We start from the raw sequence: 21,244 nt of genomic DNA on the forward strand, positions 1-21,244 counted from the left end.
TGTCGGAGCTCAGATGGCAGGATGACGGCTCCACTGGCTGCTGCTTCAATGGGAATAATGAGTGAAGTGACATCTGCATGGAGATCTAGTGAATAGACTCAGATCGAGAGTGATGTGTAACATCAGAACATTAGGTCCAGAAGTTTTTCCTTTCACATATGAGGAACGTAGCAGGAGGTTGTGAGGGTCAGACACATAAAAGGAAAAGTGAATATCTGAATGTCCATAGTTCAGTGCATGTTTAAAATCAGCTATAGAGAGGATTTCATATCTGGCTGCACTCCTCAAAACCCTCATCTCAAACTTATGAGAGTTCACTGGTGCAAAAACCACAGGCACTGGTCTGCAAGAAAAATGTTCTTCAGACAGATGAGTCTTCCTCCACCATGTTCTTAAGGAAGTGGGCAAGTGCATGAGTGTCGTGACCCGAGAGGACGGTGCAGTGACCCCGACCGTGAGGGGCCTCTGTTGTGCTGTGGGGGGGGGGGGGGGTTGTTGGCATGGTCCACTGGCCCCCTTAGAGGTCACTGCAAATCAATATAGAAAGTATACAAAACATTTCATTTCCATCCTGATGGTAAGGTGTCTCTTCCAGAATGACAATGCCCCTGACCACGGGGCACGAGGGGTCAAGCCTGTGGCCCTGGAAGTCACCTCATCTCACCCCCGTTGAACTTAATCATAAATGGTGTTTCGAATGATTTATGGGAACTAGCTTTATAGACAAGCAAGCAGAAATTAGCTCAAATCTGGGATCAACAGTTGTCATTTCAGATGACAAATTCTGTCTTGTAAATCTTCCCCTGTTGTAATTCTGAATAAATCTGTAAACACCGCAGCAAGACATCAAATGTGTTTTTTCCTCCGGGCCGACGAGCAAATAAATACTTTGACCCGGCACCCTATTGTTCCAGTTAATGTAAATTTTAAAAACAGTGAAAAAATAGTGAGATGAATTAATTCCCAGCATCATGTCAGAATCCAAGGGGAGGATGTGTGAGATTTCAGAGGAACGAGCAGATTTGTACAAACTTACTGCCCCCGGGCATCAAGGGAAGGCTGAATAGTGTGTGTGTGTGCGTGTGTGTGTGTGTGTCTCTGTGTGTGTTTGTGTGTGGGTGTATCAAAGGGTGTCAGCTGAGGCAAAAGAGAAGATGAGCGCTGTGTACGTGCACTTGTGTGTGTGTGTTTTTTTGTGTTTTTTTTCGACAAACAAGCATTGTTGCTGGCACACTAATTACAGCTGGCGTAGATAGAGGCAGGGAGACTTTGCCAATTACAGGGAAGTCTCGTGGATGTGTGCGTTAGAGAGGGAGAGTGTTTCTCAACCGGGGGAGCGTGTTTGGGTGCATGAACCTAATCAAGGTGCGAGTGGGAGGCAATTGGCCCGGCTTGATTTGATACCTGTTTGATTTATTCACTAATCAGAACCAATCAAGCTCCAGCTTCTGCTCAGCGGGGTGATCTCGGCTCACCTTCGCAGCACCGAGACGCTCGGTTTTCAAACGCCTCAAACTTAATCCACTTTGCCCGGGTCTCCGACACTGTGTGTGTTTCCGTCATAAGCCACTCATGGTGATTTACAGTGATTTTAGAAGAGTTGAGAGGATTCTAATCCGGTTTGCTTCCAGCCTAAGCACGCGTCATTGCTAAAATTACAGTAAACACTGGGAGTAAATGATTTATTGCTTCTATAATACACCGTTGTTGTTTATCTTGCACAATCAGTTTGTATAGGCTGAGCTACACGTGGGCTGCAGTAGTTAGTAACATTCAAACTGTGGCATTTGGTAAATAATGCACATATTTGTACACTTATGTTTTAACTTCAACTTGTCATAACGTCTGTCGGCTTAATGGTGAAACTCAGATAACTGCATTATATTTAATCTCCAAGAAACAAAACCGGATTTTTCACATCTGACATTAAACACAGCTCCTGTTCCAGACGTGTCTCACTGAGGACAGTTCAAGAGAGCAGCCATCAATCACAGCAGCTTCAGTCGGGGCCTGACCGGCACAGCAGCTTGTTAGTGTGGTTTCACACAGACGAGCGGTGTCTGGCCCCGGTGTCTGATCCGCGGGCCGGCCTGGCCAGAGCTTGAGCTGCTGTCTGTGGTTCTGCGGGGCCGGTGGGTCAGCAACCCGCTGCCACCACAGCTCCTCCTCAGCTGTGCATCAAATGGCTCCCCGCAGAAAACCATGTCCAGTTAATCCAGTGCAAATCCAGTCAGCTGCTGCGTTTTGTCGGAGCTGCTGCAGCCTCCGTCCACTTCTGTGTTTACATCGACTGCAGCTGTCAAAACTATTAAAAATTATTTTTCGCTTAAATATGAAGCCATCACCAGCAGCCAAGGGGTTACCAGGCAACAGGAGGAATTCTATATTTGCTTCTTTATGCCGGCGACAGAAACAGCCGGAGGAATTATATATTTTCAGTTTGTCCATCCATCCAATTCTTGTTAATATGCTATATTAGGACTGTGAGGAGTGTATTTGTATCTGGTACTTTTAGCTTCACACTTAGCTCGTTAAATACTGATAAAAAAGCAATTAAGTGTATTTCCTGCGATGGCACATTTTTCTTTTAATGTTGCCCTGTAGAATTTCCTTTTCACACAAATGTAATGTTTTTTTAAGCGTTGTGTTTGTAGTGGCCAGAACTCAAAGCTTTAATAGACAATATTTTGGATTTTTATCACACATTAAATATATCACATGTTTATTACGATGGGAAAACTTTGCAGGTGTCACAAAATACGCCTGGTTTCCCCAGAAGGATGAACTTGGCCGGGGCCTGTGATTCTGGAGGAGGTTTGGATCATGCACTGCAATAGGAGGGAGCAGCAGTCATCTTGGTTTACAGAATTACTGGCCAAGCCCCTAGCCGCATACAAACATGCAAACACACATCCACGCGCTCCCAGTAGCGCAGTTGGACTCCAGTTTAGTGTAAGGTATCTCGTTTCATGCAGCCTCTGTGCTGGGACTGTTTGGAGCAAAGGAAGCTCCTGTGTTTGATGGAGACTTACCTTCTTCCTCATCTCCCCTCAGCTTCCACAGAAATGTCTCCTCTTTGAAGTGTCTCCCTCCTCCACTTTCTGCCGCCTGTCATCCATCTTCCCTTTATTATTTTTTCTCTACCTCCTACCTTCTTTCCATCTCCCTCCCAAAGAAAGTATTCGGTCCAGATGGAGGTGGTGGTAATGCATGAAAATGTCACTGCATAGCCTGCAGGCCCGAGTGGAAAAACTCTAAAAGCAGAGTTTAACAGTGGCAATACCTTCCTGTTAGATGTAAATACCAGAGAGGTATTTCATTAATAATCAGGACAGAGACACGAACCGTAAGTGGAATCAAATGAACTATTTACATCCAACTTTCTTTTTTAATTAAACAACTACAATCAGCTTTTAATCGTTGATTCAGTTAGAAAAATTATCACGAGAGTATTAGGGTCATATTGAAGAAGACAATTCAAGTCCTGATACTATTTCTTAAAGTTAAAACGATGCTCTACATTCCTCATTTTAACATATATAACGATTATATTCTCGTACAATTACACCTTTTCACAACATTCTCATAATCTATGTTTTTTTTTTTACTGTTCCCGTGGCCTAAAACCCTCCATCGACATTTCAACTAAACATATATGTTTGTGATTTGATGTCAGTTCCATAAACGACCCTTCAGGAAAACGAGCCAATGTATTTCTCACACACAGCCACCGTCCATTTTTATTTGTCTTTTACTGTTTGGTAAATGTTCCCTCTCGGTTAAATTGTGTTAGATTTATTTTTCCACACGTCCCATCGTTCTAGGAGCTGCTCCAGGTATTGATTTTATTTCAAAGGTGGCAGAGCGACCGTTTGTGTGGCAGCAATAAAGTTTGAAACTAACTAAGCTCAGGAATCGACACCTCTGTCATAACAAATGTTTGGAAAAATAAAAGCATGATTATCGATTCAAACAACAATTAATCAACGGCTTTAATCACCTGAGTTGATTGTCTGTGAAATAACCCAAACGCTCTCTTCATCCATTTGTCTTTTCTGTGCTTTTTAAAGTCATTTTCTTCATGTGCTGATCCCCTTGAGTTCCTCTGGCATCGCTTCACTCGTTTATTTTATTTCATCTATGATGCAGGTGATTCAGTCACTGATTTCCATAATTGTAATCCATTACTCCCTAATCAATAAGGTAATCAATCAGGTAATTAGGCGTGTTGTTTGTTGTAATCCCTGCTGTCTTCAACCCTCCACAGTGTTCTGTCCTCTCAGTCCTGTCATGACACATGTTTTATTACAGAGGTCACATTTTTTAATTAGCAAATGTTAAGGGGCTCGTGGGAAATGCTGATTTCATAATAGCTACTAATAATAGAAATATTATACGATGGAATATGATTGTTATTAAAACAACATTCTCATAGACAAATGGAATAAACCATGTGACACATTATGGATATTTAGATATTCTTTATAATGAGGTGTTTATATGAATTTAAAACGTTTCCCTTTGGTTCTTTATACGACTGTGACTCATTGTGAAAAACTGAATGACTTGAAATGGGTAAAATAACTGCTCGTCATATATTCTTCAAGGAAGCTGCATTTTTGTCAGTTCTCTAATTAGAATAAGACTCATGCTGCATCTCTAACTGGGAAAATAAAAGTAACACCAAAATATGATACATAAAAACCATCACATAACCTGACTGACTCAAATTATACCTCTGTTGACCTATTAAATAACTATTAAGACTCGGAGTCCCCCCGGACAATCTCCAGCTGTTTTCCTCACATGTGAAAGTCAAGTCTGAAAACGCCTGGGCACTCTTTTGAAAAGCTCGATGGTACATGAGGACATTCGGTCTCTTTCCTCCAGACCACCAGCGTTTCCTTCCCCCAGAACAAACAACCCAGTGATTTTATATTTTTCTTCTCCCAAGCTCCTCTCCTCCTGTATTTCATGTCAACTCTGACAATCCTTGGGTCATTTTAATCCTGCCCAGATTGACATGTAGCGTTCGGTGCAATTTTCAACTTGCACACCTGGCATCTGTATTACAAGGGCCATAAAAAACAGTGGCGGGGCAGATGGATTAGATTAGATGATTGACGATGCCCGTGGGGAAATTAGATTGCTGCAGCAGCAATAGTAATAGTAATGGGATTCAGCAGGAGGAGAGGACAAGCAGAATAAAAGCACATCAACAGAATAGAAAATAAGCCATGAAAGGAAGAATTTCTGCAGTTTTTGCAGAGACTGGTGCAAAGAGAAAGTTCATCGGTCACTGAGGCCTTCTGGCAGTTCCGTGGGTGTTGGAGTAGTGAGCCCCAAATCCCTGCTGTGCCGACAGTGTGTGAATGATGCTTGAAAGAAAAAGTGCAGCATATAGAAGTGGGACTTGAATGCAACTTGTATATATATATATATATACAATCTATATAAATACAGTCCATCGTTGGTTGTGGGTTTACAGCAGCTCCTTAAATATTGCTAAAGGTACATTAAGGGCCCTAACGTGTTGGTATTAAAATGAGCTATGGTCAGCATTGCTCTCTTGAGGTAGTGGAAAGCAATTGCAAAACAAAAAACAATTTTTTTCCAGCGATGCAGTGTTTCACTGTTATTTTAAGGATGCATTATCAAGATAGACGATGACGCACCTACATAGGCAGGCACACGACGCATGGCCACTCAGAGATACACAGAGATACTTGTGCTTTCACAACGAGGACAGCCATGCAGCTACTCCCCCATGCTGCACACGTGAAGCAGCTCTCTTCATCAAGCTCTTTGGTTATGTAAAAATCCTCCATTCCCTCACAGCCCCATCTATCCCATCTCCACAGGTACCTCAGTAAAGATGAAGTAGCCGAGGCCTCGCTGAGCAAAGTCCAGCAGGAGGGAGGCAGCGTCCGACTGGTCGTGAAGGAAAACTTCTTCACCAAGAGGAGCTCTGCCTCTGCACTCACGCCACCTGCCCCAGAGAGGTAGGTCAGAGGGGCAAACATGTGGGTGGGTGTTCAGGGCAGGAAAAGGGGGCGAGCTGTGTTCACATCTTTGAAAGACTTACACAACTGATGAGAATAACATCTAAACTCACCTCTAGCCTACACATTTCCTATATATATACATATTCAAACAGCATTTTAACGGTTCATAAATCACGCCGAGGTGCAGCCGAGGTTTTTAAAGATGAGGTTTCGTGGTCGGCACATGAAGGTGGTTTGTTTCATCGCTCGGATTCTCTCTTTGGAAATCTGTGTTTTCTGGTTTTCCTTCCCTCAGCCGTCTCCATGGAGATCCGTGTGCCTTGTGGGAGAGGCACAAAGGCCCAGTGAGTGTGTTAGTACAGTAAATATAGACCATAACACAATCTACTGGGAGAGATGCAATGGCCAGCTCACCCCAGGAGGGGATATCTCTATGGAAACCCGCAACACACACACACACATACACAAACAAACACATACACGCGTACACACATGTACACCACACCTGGTGTTACATAGAAAATGCCTTGAACTGAGGACCTATAAGTGCTATGCTAACATGCTGGCTACATGCATGGAGATTTCTATTACACAAAAGATCTAACAAGACATTTTCTTAAAAATAATGTTGAAATGTAAATAAAAAGCCAGCATTAGTACATACGATTATTAGATTATAAGTATATAAGTCTTGTCCCTAGAAAAAACAGTTTTTAATATAAAATTTTTTGCTAAATACTTCTGGTATAAGAACATATTATATTGTATATTTGTTTTTTTTATAGGTTTGGTCATATTTTAGGATTTTGCATCACTGGTGCTTAATTTACACGATGATAGTTCTTTCTTTCTTTTAAGCTTATTTGTCTCTAAAATTTAATCTGTATTTCTTTACTTAGTTTTTACCAATTGAAATGTAGAAATCATAAATGCCTCTCCCGAAATATTATATGTAGATGGAGGTTGCCCTGGAAAATGTACAGTAACACAACAATCATATCTCCCCAAATCTTGAACTTTTCCTTTAAAACCTGGGATTTATGTGATGGGTAATTAATAAATCCTTTTTGCACTTCCTTACTTTGGGACATATCACTTGATTTTCCCAAATTAATCCTCCCCTGCAGCCTGTGTCCGAGTCGCCTGGCTGTCCACAAGAAGCCACAAATTAGAACCTGTAAAACCGACTCTGCCTCCAGATCAACGCTCCACAGATTGACAGGTGGACTTAGCAGCATCGGATCTTTCCCCCTCTGGTGCCTCTGGTTTCTCTGGTCTGAAGCATCACAGAGGAGCCGCGGTGGTAAACATGCGGCTGAAGGCATGTTGCACGATTCCTGGAGTTTGAAGTGAGGAGTTTTCAGAGAGTTACCTCATGCTGTGAAGTCAAGCAGTCAACACGCTCACTTGCTTTGTGCATACATTAATTTAAATGGCTTTGAAGCTACATGCAAAGTACATATATTAATCCAATTTAATAGATACACGTTCTTGGATATGTTTTTGATTTCTTTGACTTTATTGTCACAGTCACCAGCTCACCAAGTATTTCTGGGTTAGATATTTTCTCTCCTGACCACCAGTGCCTCCACCATCCTCCGTATGGGCACACCAGTACAAAGTCTATTTCCGTCTCTCTTTCATCCACTAGACGTTGCTGGCACAGCATTTGTCTCTTGGTACTTTTCAATTTTTGGTATCTTCTCAACTTTGAAGCGGCAAGGTTCCTTTTTTAGAGGGTTTTTCTTCTCCATTTCAATGATTAAATCTCCCTCTGTAGCGCTCTGGCTCTTTGTTCCCATCTCTGTCTCTCTGAATCGTGAACCGTGGGGAAAGAGAATTTAGTCCATCTGTCCTCTCCAACGTGGCTCCAGCACCCTGCTGCGACGACATGGCAAATGCCCAGAACTGATTTCCTCTGCCAACAGGATGGGCACGCACATACACATACTGGAAATGTTCTGCGTCCCCATCACACACACACACAGACACACACACACACGCACACACACACACACACACACACACACACAGCCATATGTCTCCCAATTCCCTCTCGTGCTCGCTCCTCTGCTGATGTTGGAAAGCTTTGCATTGAGCCTGGATGTTTGCAGCACTGAGGTCTTTGTCACGCAGGTCAAGGGAACTTCTCTTTGAAATTTGAAGGTAAAAAGAATCGTGATATTTGTACATCATACAAATAAAGTAGCATACGTGGATGTATGCTCTCTCTGCCAGAGCTCTCCCATCTGGCACCTTGAGATTCAATTATAGTCAGAGCCTTCATAAAGAGAGTAAATGTGTTTTATCTGCATCTTCACCTTATCTCCTGTCAATCAGTGGATCTGAATAGTGTGTTCTGTCATATTTGCTGTCACTTAATTTCATTTGTTTAATTCATATTCTTCTCCACAGTATAATAACCGAGTCATGACATGCTCACTACTCTGATTCAAAGAGTGACTCCAGCATTTTGACATATAAAATATATCTGTCAGAAATTGAAGCATAGACGTCGAGAGACTTGTGGTGCAGAGTCTTCGACAAAATTCAGTAACACTCGATCCCACGTTTCCCACTAGTATCTTCAGCTTGTTAGTTACTGGTCCCTCTAGAGACAAACTGGTCTTTTCAACTGGCATCTCACTGGTGTGAAGTTAAGGTCAAAGGTAACGGAAGAAATCGAGCTTCCCCAGAGCGAACACAACCTTTTTTGTTCTAATGTCTGAATGTAATCAATTTCTGTCCCTGCAGGAAGGACAAGGAGTCCGGTGAGGCTGCGGAGGAGCAGGCATCATTACAGTCTGCGTATCTGCAGGCTGTGGACACTGAAGGTGTCCCCCTGTGTCTGTCCTGCCAGCAGGCCTGCTCTACCTCCGGTGGGGCCTGGGACACTCGATTCTGTAGCCACAGGTACAGAGACACTAAGTGCACACGGCTCAGAGATAAATTAGACGCTTCTGGGTCTTTCTTTTTTTTCTTGAGTGAAGTGTTTTCACAGAAAGTTTTAAAGAAGCATGGCACTGGCGATACAGATCTCAGCATTCCCTGCTCGGAGCACCAGTCGGGTGGAGTTTAGTGCCACAGGAGAATTTGGTCCTTGTCGATCAGAGAGGAGCATTTCTTAAATTAACTTTCTTAAACTTCCCTCTACCCGCTGTTCTCTGTGGCAAAGCCCCCCCATCTGGCACCGAGAAATTCAATTATAGTCGGAGAGTATGTGTGTGAAACCAAACTGAAAAACAGGACGTGCACGGCGTTGACTTCACCTTGGTTTGCTTCGAAGCAACACTGTGTGCTGATGACTTAAGAACATTGCTGTTAGAAGATCAAACTGCAATTCTTCTAGTTATTTTGGTCCGCTGGTCTAATCCTTTCTTATCCTAGTTGGTTCAAGATCCTGACTTCACACTCACGTCACCGTTATTATTCTTACAGTGCTATGATATTGTAAAGTGGAGGAATGCTGCAATGTCTTTCTGTCCTTGAGGAACAAGGCTGCATCACTTCCTGCTCCCTCTGAATAAGATCTGCTAAATTCTTTTAACTGATAAAATGTGTTGCGGCTGTGCCTCCTCTCGTCGCGCTGCCTATTTAAGTTAGAAATTCAATTTCCTCAAGTGATTCTCAAGAGCCAAATTCAGGTCACTCAGTCAAGGTGAGACACTTCACTCCTCTGTGCCGGGATCTTATCAGAAATTAACACAGCTATCTCTGTGCTCCGAAGGAAAAAGACGACAGCTCGCCTGTGTTTGTGAAAAGCGAAGAAGAATTTCTGCCGTGAATATTTTAAAATGTGAAAGTTTGGTGTTTCCGTGTTCTCCCAGGTGCCAGGAGGAGTTCCAGTTGCGCTCCAGCCAATCATACATGCGCTCGCGGGTGCTGGAGGTGGAGCAGGGCATCTGTCAGCTGTGCGGCCTCCACGCCCACGACCTGTACCTGAAGGTCCGTGACGCTCCGCCCCCCCAGCGCAAGGAGATGCTGGAGAACACTTGGCTCGCCCAGCTGTCACTCAAACAGGTCGGACAAAAGAGCAAAGGAAACCAGAGTTTGAAAATGTTTTGTCTATTGGCACATGTAGGCCATAAGCAAGATACAACATAGGAAGTGAATTGAAAATAATTAAAATAAAATAATTAAATAACTAAATGAAAAAAATGTATGCGATAAAAGGGAGTGATGATCATTAAATATATATAAATCAATACTAACATTTCAATAAAACTAAATAGAATAAGATAATCGATCCGTAGCTAAGCTAGCAGCTCACATAAATGCATAAACGCCATTCTGGGGCTGAGGGGAAATGGTGTTTCTTAAAGACTGATAAACAACCTTATGATTGTTTTATCTGGAAAATATCATCCTTATTTTCTTTTGACAAGATTTAAGTGTAAGGTTTTATAAATATAAATCTTATAAACTTAAAGTAGGTCCCTTAAAAACCCTGTTGGAGTCATAAGGATTTTAAATGATCCCCCATCTCACTAGAAGCTAAAACCCGAACTTCTCTCTCTCTCTCTCTCTCTCTCCCTCTCCCTCTCCCTCTCTCTCTCTCTCTCTCTCTCTCTCTCTTATTAACCGCCGACCCCTCAGATTCACCCTGAGACTCAGGAAAGGTTCTAACCCACAGGTTGATAACCACAGGACATGAACCAGCTAACTTTGCAGAGTAGTTAAAAATAGCTCAACCACCTACAGCAGTGCAGTTCTCCTCTCACGTTGGTATTAACAGATAATAATGATTGTGTAACCACTTTATTGGATTTACTTTACAACACACACATCTCGAGTCTCCCGGTGCGAGAGAGAAATAACTGACAGGGAGAGACAGTTTTTGCCTTTTGTGTTTGAGTAAGTGCAGAAAAAGAGTGCCCTCTACTCTTCATCCCACCCACTCACACACACACACACACACACACACACACACACACACACACACACACACACACACACACACACGTTGATCTGCACTCCAAGGGGCCAGCTCCCAGTAAATGGATTGCTGGGCCCATTGATTTTTTTTCTCCCAGTGCCAGGCCTCGACCAGTAAGCCTGTTTGATTTGGTTGGCTGTTATCCTGCAAAGCCACCCCCCTCCCTACACACACACACACATTCTCCTTCCCAGTGCCGGCGGCGGCAGCATCAGCACCAATCGATGCACCGAGCTTTAGAGGAAACAAACTCAGCCACATGATAAGATGCCGCAGCGGTGGAGAAGCCTCAAGATTAGAGGCTCATTCTTTGGTTCAAACCAGGGGTTTTGGTGTGTGAGTGTATTTGTGTGTGAGTGTGAGTGTGTCTATGTGTGTGTGTTACAGACTTTAGATGCCCATAAGCATAATTCTGGGGTAAGTCTGTAGTGGTGGTAAAGCAAGGTGCTTGGTTTTGGCAGAAGAGCAGGTTCATTTGACTGAAATGTGTGTAATTTTGTGTGTGTGTTTGTGTCTTTGTGTGTGTGTGTTTGTGTGTACATGACCTCTGCCCCTACGAGCACGCCTGCTCCTCAAGTCTTCTGGGATCAATTCCAGCTCGCTGCCTTAATGTCGGCAGAGTAGCACTCAAAGCAGGAAAATTGATTTCAGGCCCTGAACTCTTCTCATCAGGCGTCTTTGTCTCTGTTTTTTAATTCTCTCATTCATCCTCCGCTCCTCTTCTTCTGTGTTCTCTCCTTTTTAGTCTGCATCCCTGTTTCTTTTTCTGTCTTCACCTCTTCACCTCTTTTTCTTTTAATAGATCTATAAAATATAAGATTACATGAAGGAGAACCTGTGGAATCCTTCAGTTGTCATACAAACTCAAAAGGTGTTTAGTTTGTCCAGTCTGGGCTACTGTAGCGGATCAGCTCCAGATGTGTGTGCATATATATAAATTGTTTAAATAGACAAATTTGTACAATTTTGATGGAACACATTAGTGAAAACATCACTAGGATTATAATATTTTCATTTTCTACCAACAGATCGCACACACTGCTTCAAATCCAACTCATTTCATGTAATTCACGAGTTGAGAGAATTCTTGGTTTTCTCTTAAAAAAACTTTCAAATTCCACCTGGAATGTGTGTATCCCATTGTAGCTTGTTATTCCCTGTGGTTTATTTAATCAAAATTCTGTCTTTTGCCTTATAGGCTGATTTAAGTTTCCCTACAGACGCCCATTATATAGGCCAGAACATTTTTTGGGGGGGATTTGTTTGCCTGTACCTGAGGCATCTGTCGGTGACGGATAATTGAAAGTCAAAGTTCACTGTCATTGATTTGGTGCAATTATTGTTTTCATCAAGCGGACTTATCCTCAGAATCTCTCAGGCTTACTTTCATCTCAGCATTTAAACCTTTATCGGCATCTGCTTGTTGTTTTCATCACTTCCTGTCGTGGAGTTTTGTTTTCCAAACAAATCAAATCCGATCAAGGAGAAAAGTTTAGCATAGATGGATGATTCTGGCAATTTGTGATCACATCCCCCGGGTGGACAGTTCCCCGAGATGCTCACTGCTTCCCCCCCTCTGTGTGTTTCCAGCTGAATGAGATGATCCGAGCTCCGGTCGAAGGGGATTTCTGGCAGGTCGACCACATCCGGCCGGTCTACAGCGGAGGAGGACAGTGCTCTCTGGACAACCTGCAGACACTGTGCACCGTCTGCCACAGATCGGTACGTGCTCACTGCACATCACTGCACCAACACCAGCCTCCACAGCCGCCTCCACAGCCACAGGGCTTAAAGGGGCAAAAGCAATTTATCCAACATTTAAGGTGCACAGTGCACGGACCTCTCCTTTATCCACGTTCAAATCTCATCACTCATGTTGAGGATCATGTGCGATGGCATTAATGTGATACCTGGTCAAACACATTGATCAAAAGTTACAACGTCCCTCACACAGCTATATATTCTCTATAATAACATCACATGATGTGGTTGTGTGACATATTGATTTATTGCATTTGTAGCAACGTGCTATATAACTGTCTCGGGAACATTTTCCTTTTTCAGCTCCTCCAGTCGATATTTCATAATCACAGACAATTCACTTCAGGGGCAAAAAAAAAAAAAAGGAACTGATTTGAGAGCAGAGGTTTCAAAATAAAAGCGCGGCTTGTATTGTAACCTTAAATGTGCTTAACTTCCACGCTAGAAAGCATTTTTGTCCGAGTGGGTGTCGGTTTGTAAGGAGCTGCTTTATTCGTTGACGTTTATAAAGTGATGTGGAGAACTGCGCGTTCTGATAAGGGGATCCTCTCGCTGTTTATGCCACCGCTCAGACACTTTAATCTAGAGATGCTCAATATATTGATCTCACTTTTCTCTTCTGCGCCGACTGCAGATTTAACCTCTTACATCATGTTCCCATTTTTTCTCCACAGAGGACGGCTCAGCAAGCCAAAGAGCGCAGCAGGATAAGGAAGAGCGCGGCAGCCTCCAAGGTTGCATCAGACATCAGTAGGTTCTTCGTCAGGAAATGAAATGACATGAAGGTTTAGAGAGGGTTGTGCGTGTGTTAAATTCCCGCCGACATGATTTCTGACGGTTTGGATGAAGATGCATCGTGGTTCTTCAAAGACAAAACTCAGCAGAGTATCAGAAATGCCAGGAAAAGGGCAGATGTTCTCTAAATCCCCGTCTCTGCCTGTGCCTCGCTTTCCGATGATATCACCGCCGTCCTGTTGGACTCAGCTGCAGGGGGGGGGGGGGGGGCTGCTGTAACAATGAAGAATTAAAAAAAGAAAATGGTGACAACAACAACTTCATGCAAATTCAGCTCTTGTCCCCGAACCGTCAAGCGCGGTAGTTTTGATTTATGGCGGCCCCCTTTTGCTCGAGGCTGAAATGGAGCAGGTTGTTTAGAAAGAAGCTGCTATTTTAAGATTCCGCAAACTTGGTGAAAGGAAGCGGGTGAGAGATGAATTGGGGGCTTTGTGATTAAAGCTCTACGGCAGAAAACAGGACCGAGCGTCCTCATTGGCAACAAGTGGCGCCTTGTAAATCTTTCTGGAAGACAGGTGGACGCTACCCGAGTGAAATAAAAAAACCTATTTCCATCCTGTTTCATGTTGTCTCCTTCTGTTCTCCAGGAGCTTTAACCACAGCTCGGACTGTAAATACACCAGGACGCCCGGCTGCTCCGACAAGCCAGCAAATCGCTTCATCGCTTCATCGCCTCGAGTCAGGACCATTATTGTCCATGTCCACGCATCTACCTCCTCTTCAGCTGTGCTTGATGATCTGAACAGATCCAAAGTCAGTCAAGGGGGCTATGTTTAGAGACGGAGAGCAGAGTTACTATGGAAACAAGGCTTCAGGTTCAGCACTGTCGGGAATATTGAATCTGTTCTTGGGAGAGTTATACAATGAGCCAGACAGACATCAGAAACTCCAATCAATATCTGCAGGCTCCTGTGAAAATGAGGCCGTCACATTCCTCCGCAGCAGGATCTGACTCCCCCCCCCTCTCGGTGTCGAGGCCCCGGCGTCCATGTCGCGGATGTTGTCATGTCACGATTTGTCCGACTTGCCTTCCGTGTCAAAACGGTGAACTCAGCAAATCCCGAAGTTTAAAAAAAAAAAAATTCCGACAGACCCAACTCCTCTCAGCCAATCAGAGCGCCGGGTTGAAACCACAGCTTCAAACTTTCTCGGAGCCCGTGTGGGTGCACGTGTGGGTGTATGTGTATTTCCCCTACGGCTGCTCCAGGTCTCCACTTAATAAGGCCGTTGTTCCTCTCCTGTCCAAACCGACAAGCTTTGTGAGTAATGAACATCTCCCAGGCAGCCTTCCAACAACAGCAGCTCTCAGTGTCAGTCCCTGTCAGCAGCCAATGACTCTGATCGGCTGTTTTATTACACCCAAAAGGTGTGTGTGCATGTGCTGCACACAGAAAGAGAGCGGAGAAGGAAAGTCGGGAGAAAGTGTAGCCGAGTGTGTTGCCCTGCATTACACAAACAAGGCGTGTGTGTGTGTTTGGCTGAGGAGAAGTGTATTGAAAGAGGGACTGTTTGTCAGCCTCGGCCATAATGAGGCAGCGCCCCAGATGAAGACGTCTCATGCTCTTCCCAGAGGGGCTGCTGGGTAAAGAGCATCGCCGCAGCCGAGCGACACTGTTTTCTTTGGACAACCTATCGGCCCAGACGAAAAGCATTACCCCCCCCCCCACCCCACCCCCCCCACCCCCCAACCCCGCAGGTGGTGACAGTAATAAAGATGGACTCAAACACCGACGGATGGCTGCAGAGGTGTTTGCCCTCCGTCTACTGAGCCCCCTCCCGTTTTTTAAAGTCAGCATCAGAGCGGAACCCAACTCCCTTTTTCCATCAAGTGCAATCAACGTCTTTGCCTCGGTGCCACTGCGGCAGAGACGTCTCAACAGGTTACATAGCAACGCGGCATGCACTGCACGTCACGCGGCCCAAATTAGCTGAGCAAATATGTAGCGGAAATAATAACATATAGTTAGAAAATCAGAGTGTAGGCACAGAAGACAAGGAGGAGAAAGAAAAGAATGAAGGTCCAAGCAAGTAGAATTCACTAACAACACCACAGCAGTGAAGACGAATGAATGCAACATCAATTATTCTGGAAGACTGCAGTCCTGTGAACCCTGGAGCACTTACATAATTTGTCTATTATTTATATGAAATATTATTGCGACAATATGTTATAACTCCAACGATGAAGATTGAGGTTTGATTGGATCATTCAATCATATTTAATAGATTTTATTTTCGATCCCTCTCCTGACTTGACATTATCCACATATTTGACTTCAGCCAGAAATACAGCACCGAACAGAAGATTACGCTGCTTCACTAATATTTATATTTATATTTAAGAATAAAGGAATATTTTTCTGAAGACCAACAATTATTGTGTGTATATCGAAAGCTTGATATATTTTCTTCCTATTTAGTTACACACTTCATTTCCAAATACACAAGGATACAGAACTTACATGTTTAAGTAAGATTTACTAAAACCAACAGTGCCGAGCATTTATTGTTGGTTCATTTTATCCCAAATGTCCAAAAAAAGAAGAAAGAAATTGAAGAGCGATGCAATACCTCGAGATGCCATCATCAGTTCCCCCCCCCATGTTCCTCGATGTGGGTCAGCCGATCTCCTGGGGCCTCGTCAGGCTCATGGGGGTCCACGGCAAATTGAGAAATAGATTAATATCACTATAACTCAATTCCATTAGAATTTCCCCAATTAAAGATTTTATATAACGTGGAAGAATAATTTTTATCATTGTAGGTTTCATTCTCAGCATTCCCCTCCCCCCCCCCCCCTCCCAAAAGGTTGAGCTGACAGAATGTGTCTCTTTAGGCGCCTGTGACATGAGAATGTGAAGAAGTTCTGCTCCAACCAGACACCAAGTGACAGGAAACTATACAAATCATTCATAATTCAATCAGGATTTGCATTCAGACGGCACGGCGTTATATTTTGGCGCCATTCCAGTGGTTATTCCATTTCAACCTCGCCTGCCCCCATAATCTACTTTGGCCTTTTCAGCTGAAGGAGGCGCTTCTACAAACCCAATCTTGTGTGACAGGTGTGATGGAGAAGGGCCAATAAAAGCCTGCACGGCGCACCGCATGCGGCCGTCGGCTCTCCACTCCATGGCTGGATCCTGCTGTGGTTTGATTCCTGGCTGCCACACTCTCCGCTGTGTTCCCTCTGTGTCTGTGACCCTCCCCGCCCTTCAGCAAGGAAGAGGAAATAGACGCGAGGGAGGCTGTACCCTCCCCACTCTCCTTCAGGCATGAAAAACAGGAACGCCACCGTCTCCGTCTTTCCCAAGCACCTCTGATATTCTGTCATTTGATGGGACGTGAACTGTGAAACCTCATCACAGGAAAGGAGCGGACCTCTGTGGTGTTGTGCCACAACATCACAAAGGCTTGTATTCTAAAAGGCTGGATCCATATCGTCTAATTGAACATTTAGGAAGCAACTCTTGTCTTTAAACAGCCACAGTTGATGAGAGGCTTTCGTCTTTATTGTCATTTTATCTCTGGGGAGGCTGATGAGATGATTAATCATTTCCTGCTGCAGCCTCACGCTCACGCTCGCACGAGGCTCGAGCCGCAGAGCGCGACGCCTTAGGTGGAGCAAAATGGTATTATGGCCCAGGTAATTGGTGGAGGACCATCACTCATAAGCGATCTAATTAATCTCATTAAAACAGCCTCTCTGGTTGATCTTCCTGGAGGAGCGCGGCAACAAAAGGCGTTTAAAACCAGGTCCCGGGAGAAACCGCAGCTGAGGCACGTAACACAGGAATCGATGCGGCTCCACACAAACCGCGGCTGGCTATTTTTCTAATGTCGTTCCCAGTAGTCGGGGACGTGCGGCGGTAGAAGGATGCTTTCTCACGGCTCAGCTGGGGCTGGCTTTTGTCAAGTCCAAATTCTATTTATTCAAGATGGCTCCCCGGTTGTCTCCCAGGATGCGTGGCATGCTGCGGATTAAGACCAAAAAACGCAATCAATTCACCCAGCAGGAGATCAGGAGAAATAACAGATAACGTTCTTAGCATAATTCATACAGTCCCCAATCTGGGCTAGGATTAATGTATGTCCTCGCTGCAGCTCGCGCTCATTTGTATGGCGGAGCTCGTGTGGGGCTAAATTGGCACTTCATGTGGCCCATTACAATCAGGCTTTGTTTGGAGAGGCCCCTGTGAGGGCTGGATCTGACCACATCGTTTTACAAGGCATGTGTACCTAATGCAATTAAGGACTGATGTGATCTCATCTGCATTTTATTATCATTAGGATCTGCTATTGCACTTTACAACAGGCTGTGTCAGCATGGTAATCTGTGCAGAAACAAAGGAGCGGTGAGTATTTAATGGAACAGACATAAAAACACAAATGTTTGCGGCGTTAACCAAACATATATGATTTAAATGTTGCCGTTGTGTGCACATGCCTCTCAGCACTTGACTTCAGGGGAGGAAAAAGCCACAGTAGGCTTCAGTCTTGCCATTGTCCCCATTCACTTACGTGGTGTTCAGATGATTGGGGTTAAAAATGGAAAGCCGAACAAGACGCCCTCCGACAACTTCTCCTTTCATGAGCTTTAAAAGACATCTTTTCATCTCCTTTCTCATTTTGTGTCCATTGATCAGCCATCTTTCATAGATTGCTTCCAGACATCTATTCAGCTGCTCCGCGGCTGCTCAGCATGCCTCCATTTCACAGGTCTTAATGGCAAGGTCTGGCTTTTGTGCTTGGATTAAAACCTGATTCGCAATCACATCAATCACCAGTAAATTCACAGCAAATTGGGACTTTGTTGAAAAAGTTCCGCAGTGCGTGCCTGATGCTAAACAAGGCAGTTTTTTTTATATATACATTTGGGGGCAGAACAGCGGCTCTCTTGCCTCATCTTGAAATATTTTGATTTTTTTTTTTTTTTATCCCCCTTCAGCACCAGAGCCAGAAAAAGGTCATGTCAGTCTTGTGACAAGAGTGACAGGTCTAGGGCATCATTACTGTGACTTGGAAGGTCTGTGTAAGCACCTTTGGTCACCTCAGGAGAATAGAACCCCACCACGCTGCCGCCGGCCTAATGAGCACGGTCAGCCCTGCATCTAATGAGGAGAGGGAGATTGCGACACTCTTCCATCAGCTCTCTGCTCCCGCGGCACAACATCCCATAATGCCTTGAACACGCTGCGTGAGCGGGTGAACAGCGGCGGATATCCTGTCACACATCAATGGCAGCGGCTCGAAGGAATCTGCCAAAATGTCTCCGCCGCAGGTTCAGAGGTGTAGAAAGAAAAATGTGACCATCTTCCTTTTTAGGTTGATTTGATGTTAATCCACATTTCTACACGGTCAACAAGCTCATGTGACCAAACGTCTGCAGCCTCTCCTCGATATGATGGTTTCCTCTCAGTTGGCAGGACCTGTTACATCTACTGAAGACGTTCCCAGTCCAACAGTTCTTTCAACTTTTAGAAATCTCCCCCACTCCTGATGACTCACTTTCGGTTGTGCTCTCCGGCTCTTTGAATTCCATATTGGAGTGTGTGTGTGTGTAGTGCTTTTGGAAACGCCGAAAGGGACTCACCTCCTCACACAGGCTGCAAATCCTCCTGCATCTAAAAGCAGAGCTACAGAAGTAGCTGCTGTGTCCACCTTCTGAAAGGTCATGTGTTCACGAGGGTCTCTTAAAACTGTGAACATCTTTCAGTGGACAGATTGGCTTTGGACTCGGCAACAATTGATTCGCTCTTGGTTCCGCTCCAGATCTGGGATTTCTGCCACTAGATGATTATCACCTTTTAGCCATAATTATTAAAAAACTAGCGAGTTGATTCCAAAACTTGTGGGATAAGTTTGCAGAGGCCAAAGTGTAACTCGAGAGCCAAGTGTTTCTTTTGGGTGTAAGTTGGAAAGTTGTTGAGCGTCGGCGGAGGTTTTCCGGCGCCTTGTAGTTTGCGAATGAATCCAATCAAATCGGGGGGGGAAAGGAAGCGGTCGCCCTTTTATTCACAGCAAATACAAATATGCACCTTCTGTATAATTATAACGGTATTTAATTTATCAGCCGAGGCTTTTTAAAGCTCTGACGCAGATTGTGGTGAGGTCCTCCCTCCTTCGTATGATATCATCATCAACCAATAGTTAAAAAACCGCTGAAGAGCCAGGTTAATAAGGAATGAGCCTTCTGTCAATTTGATATCATGAATTAACAACAATTAAAATAGTACGAGTGCTTAAAAGGAAAATGTGCAGCCAATCTGTCACAAGCCTTTCATCATACATGCAAATCTCCTGCTCATGCAAAACCACTTCCACCTGTGACCACGTGCATTGAAAGTTATTGATAAGTACTTTCACAATTGGCTGTTTGAGTGGGTTGCATTTGGCCACTCAACCGTGGACATCTTCACGCCCACGCCACGGTTCTTTTTTTTCTTCCATTTTTTCATATTCAGTTATGCCAGTTTCTCAATTACTGTGTGCGTGGGCTGGTGGAAAAACGGGGGGAGGGGGGGTGGGGGGAGCTGGCAATAGCAACATCCACCATCAGCCCACACAGAATTATTCTATGTGATGATATAAATCTTGTTTAATTATGTGATAGTCGGCAGGTTCGCCAGCCGTGATGAAAGGAGCGAGGTGTTTCTGAAATACCTGGAGAAGCTTCTCCTCCGAGTCTAAATCCACCCGGTGTGTTTACATCACATCGTCTCCCTGTGTTTAAGGCTGTTCAGAACACAGGAGGGTCCCAGATTCATGTCGGGATGAGGTGTGTGTGAGAAACCACCAGGAAGCTGGATGGTGGTGCTGCTGCTGGGATTGCATCTTGTCACCAGACCAGTGACGGTCAGTTGTGATCAGACTGGTTTTTTTTTCTGTGAGAAGAGGAACACAAACTCTGCAAGAGGGAACAATTCAGGGAGCAAGTCTCTGGAGAGATTCTCTAGAAGGGCAACGTCAATAATTCACAGCTCGTCTGTATCTGTAGAATTCAGAATACATGATGTCACCTTTCAACACCTCAAGCTAAATGAGAAAATCTACCTCTCATCTCCACTTCTATTCAAAGATCTTTATTGATTCATTGTAGGAGGCTTCTCTCCTCAGTCAATATATATAATTATCAAAGTAATGTAAAGATATAGAAAAGAATAAGCACGTAAATAGAAACAATACAACCTGTAGCGTCTCAATACCACAAACCAGGTGTCGTGTTAATCCGTGTATTCCTTTTTGCGATGTCCTGCTAATTAACTATAAAACAAATTTAGAACTACAGCCACAGCCGCAGTTTATCTGTGACCACGCTCTCTCTGTAAATGATCTTCTCTGATATGCAGGTAATATTGTAGAATGTGAGAATTTGCATTAACAAACATCTTCATTCAGTCGAGCTTCTTTGTTCGAGGCTTCAGACGACTGTGACCTTGGCATCGTCCAAAAATACCAGGTTCATATCTGCGTCTTCCTCTTCTTGTGTTTCTGTCCTCCCACACACACTCATCATCACCTCTTTATCTCCCAAGACTTTTCTCTCCCTTCAGCCGTTTCTCAACCATATAAACACAGAATCCATGAAAGCATCAACTTCCTTTCATGTCACTTCCTTGTTTAATTAGTCTTGCTCATGAGAGCTGCCCACACGTACAGAACGACTGCACCGTCGACCACTTGATCCACGTCTCGGTTCACACTCGACTGCCGTGCGCTCCTCTACATCCTGTGCAGCATCATGCTC

At 44.2% G+C, this 21,244-nt stretch overlaps 1 protein-coding gene across 1 annotated transcript in view; it reads left to right on the plus strand.

Moving 5' to 3' along the window:
• The window catches only part of zranb3 (zinc finger, RAN-binding domain containing 3), a 63,391-nt gene extending 49,335 nt beyond the window's left edge, over positions 1-14,056 (plus strand). Inside the window, exons 18-22 of the mRNA XM_053416926.1 lie at positions 5,862-6,002; positions 8,760-8,918; positions 9,833-10,025; positions 12,532-12,663; positions 13,377-14,056. Coding sequence (XP_053272901.1) covers positions 5,862-6,002; positions 8,760-8,918; positions 9,833-10,025; positions 12,532-12,663; positions 13,377-13,475 — 724 coding nt within the window. The 3' untranslated portion in view covers positions 13,476-14,056. The remainder of the gene's footprint in view (positions 1-5,861; positions 6,003-8,759; positions 8,919-9,832; positions 10,026-12,531; positions 12,664-13,376) is intronic.
• Positions 14,057-21,244: the final 7,188 nt, after the last annotated feature.

Source organism: Pleuronectes platessa, chromosome 24, assembly GCF_947347685.1.
Source record: "Pleuronectes platessa chromosome 24, fPlePla1.1, whole genome shotgun sequence".
NCBI lineage: Eukaryota > Metazoa > Chordata > Actinopteri > Pleuronectiformes > Pleuronectidae > Pleuronectes > Pleuronectes platessa.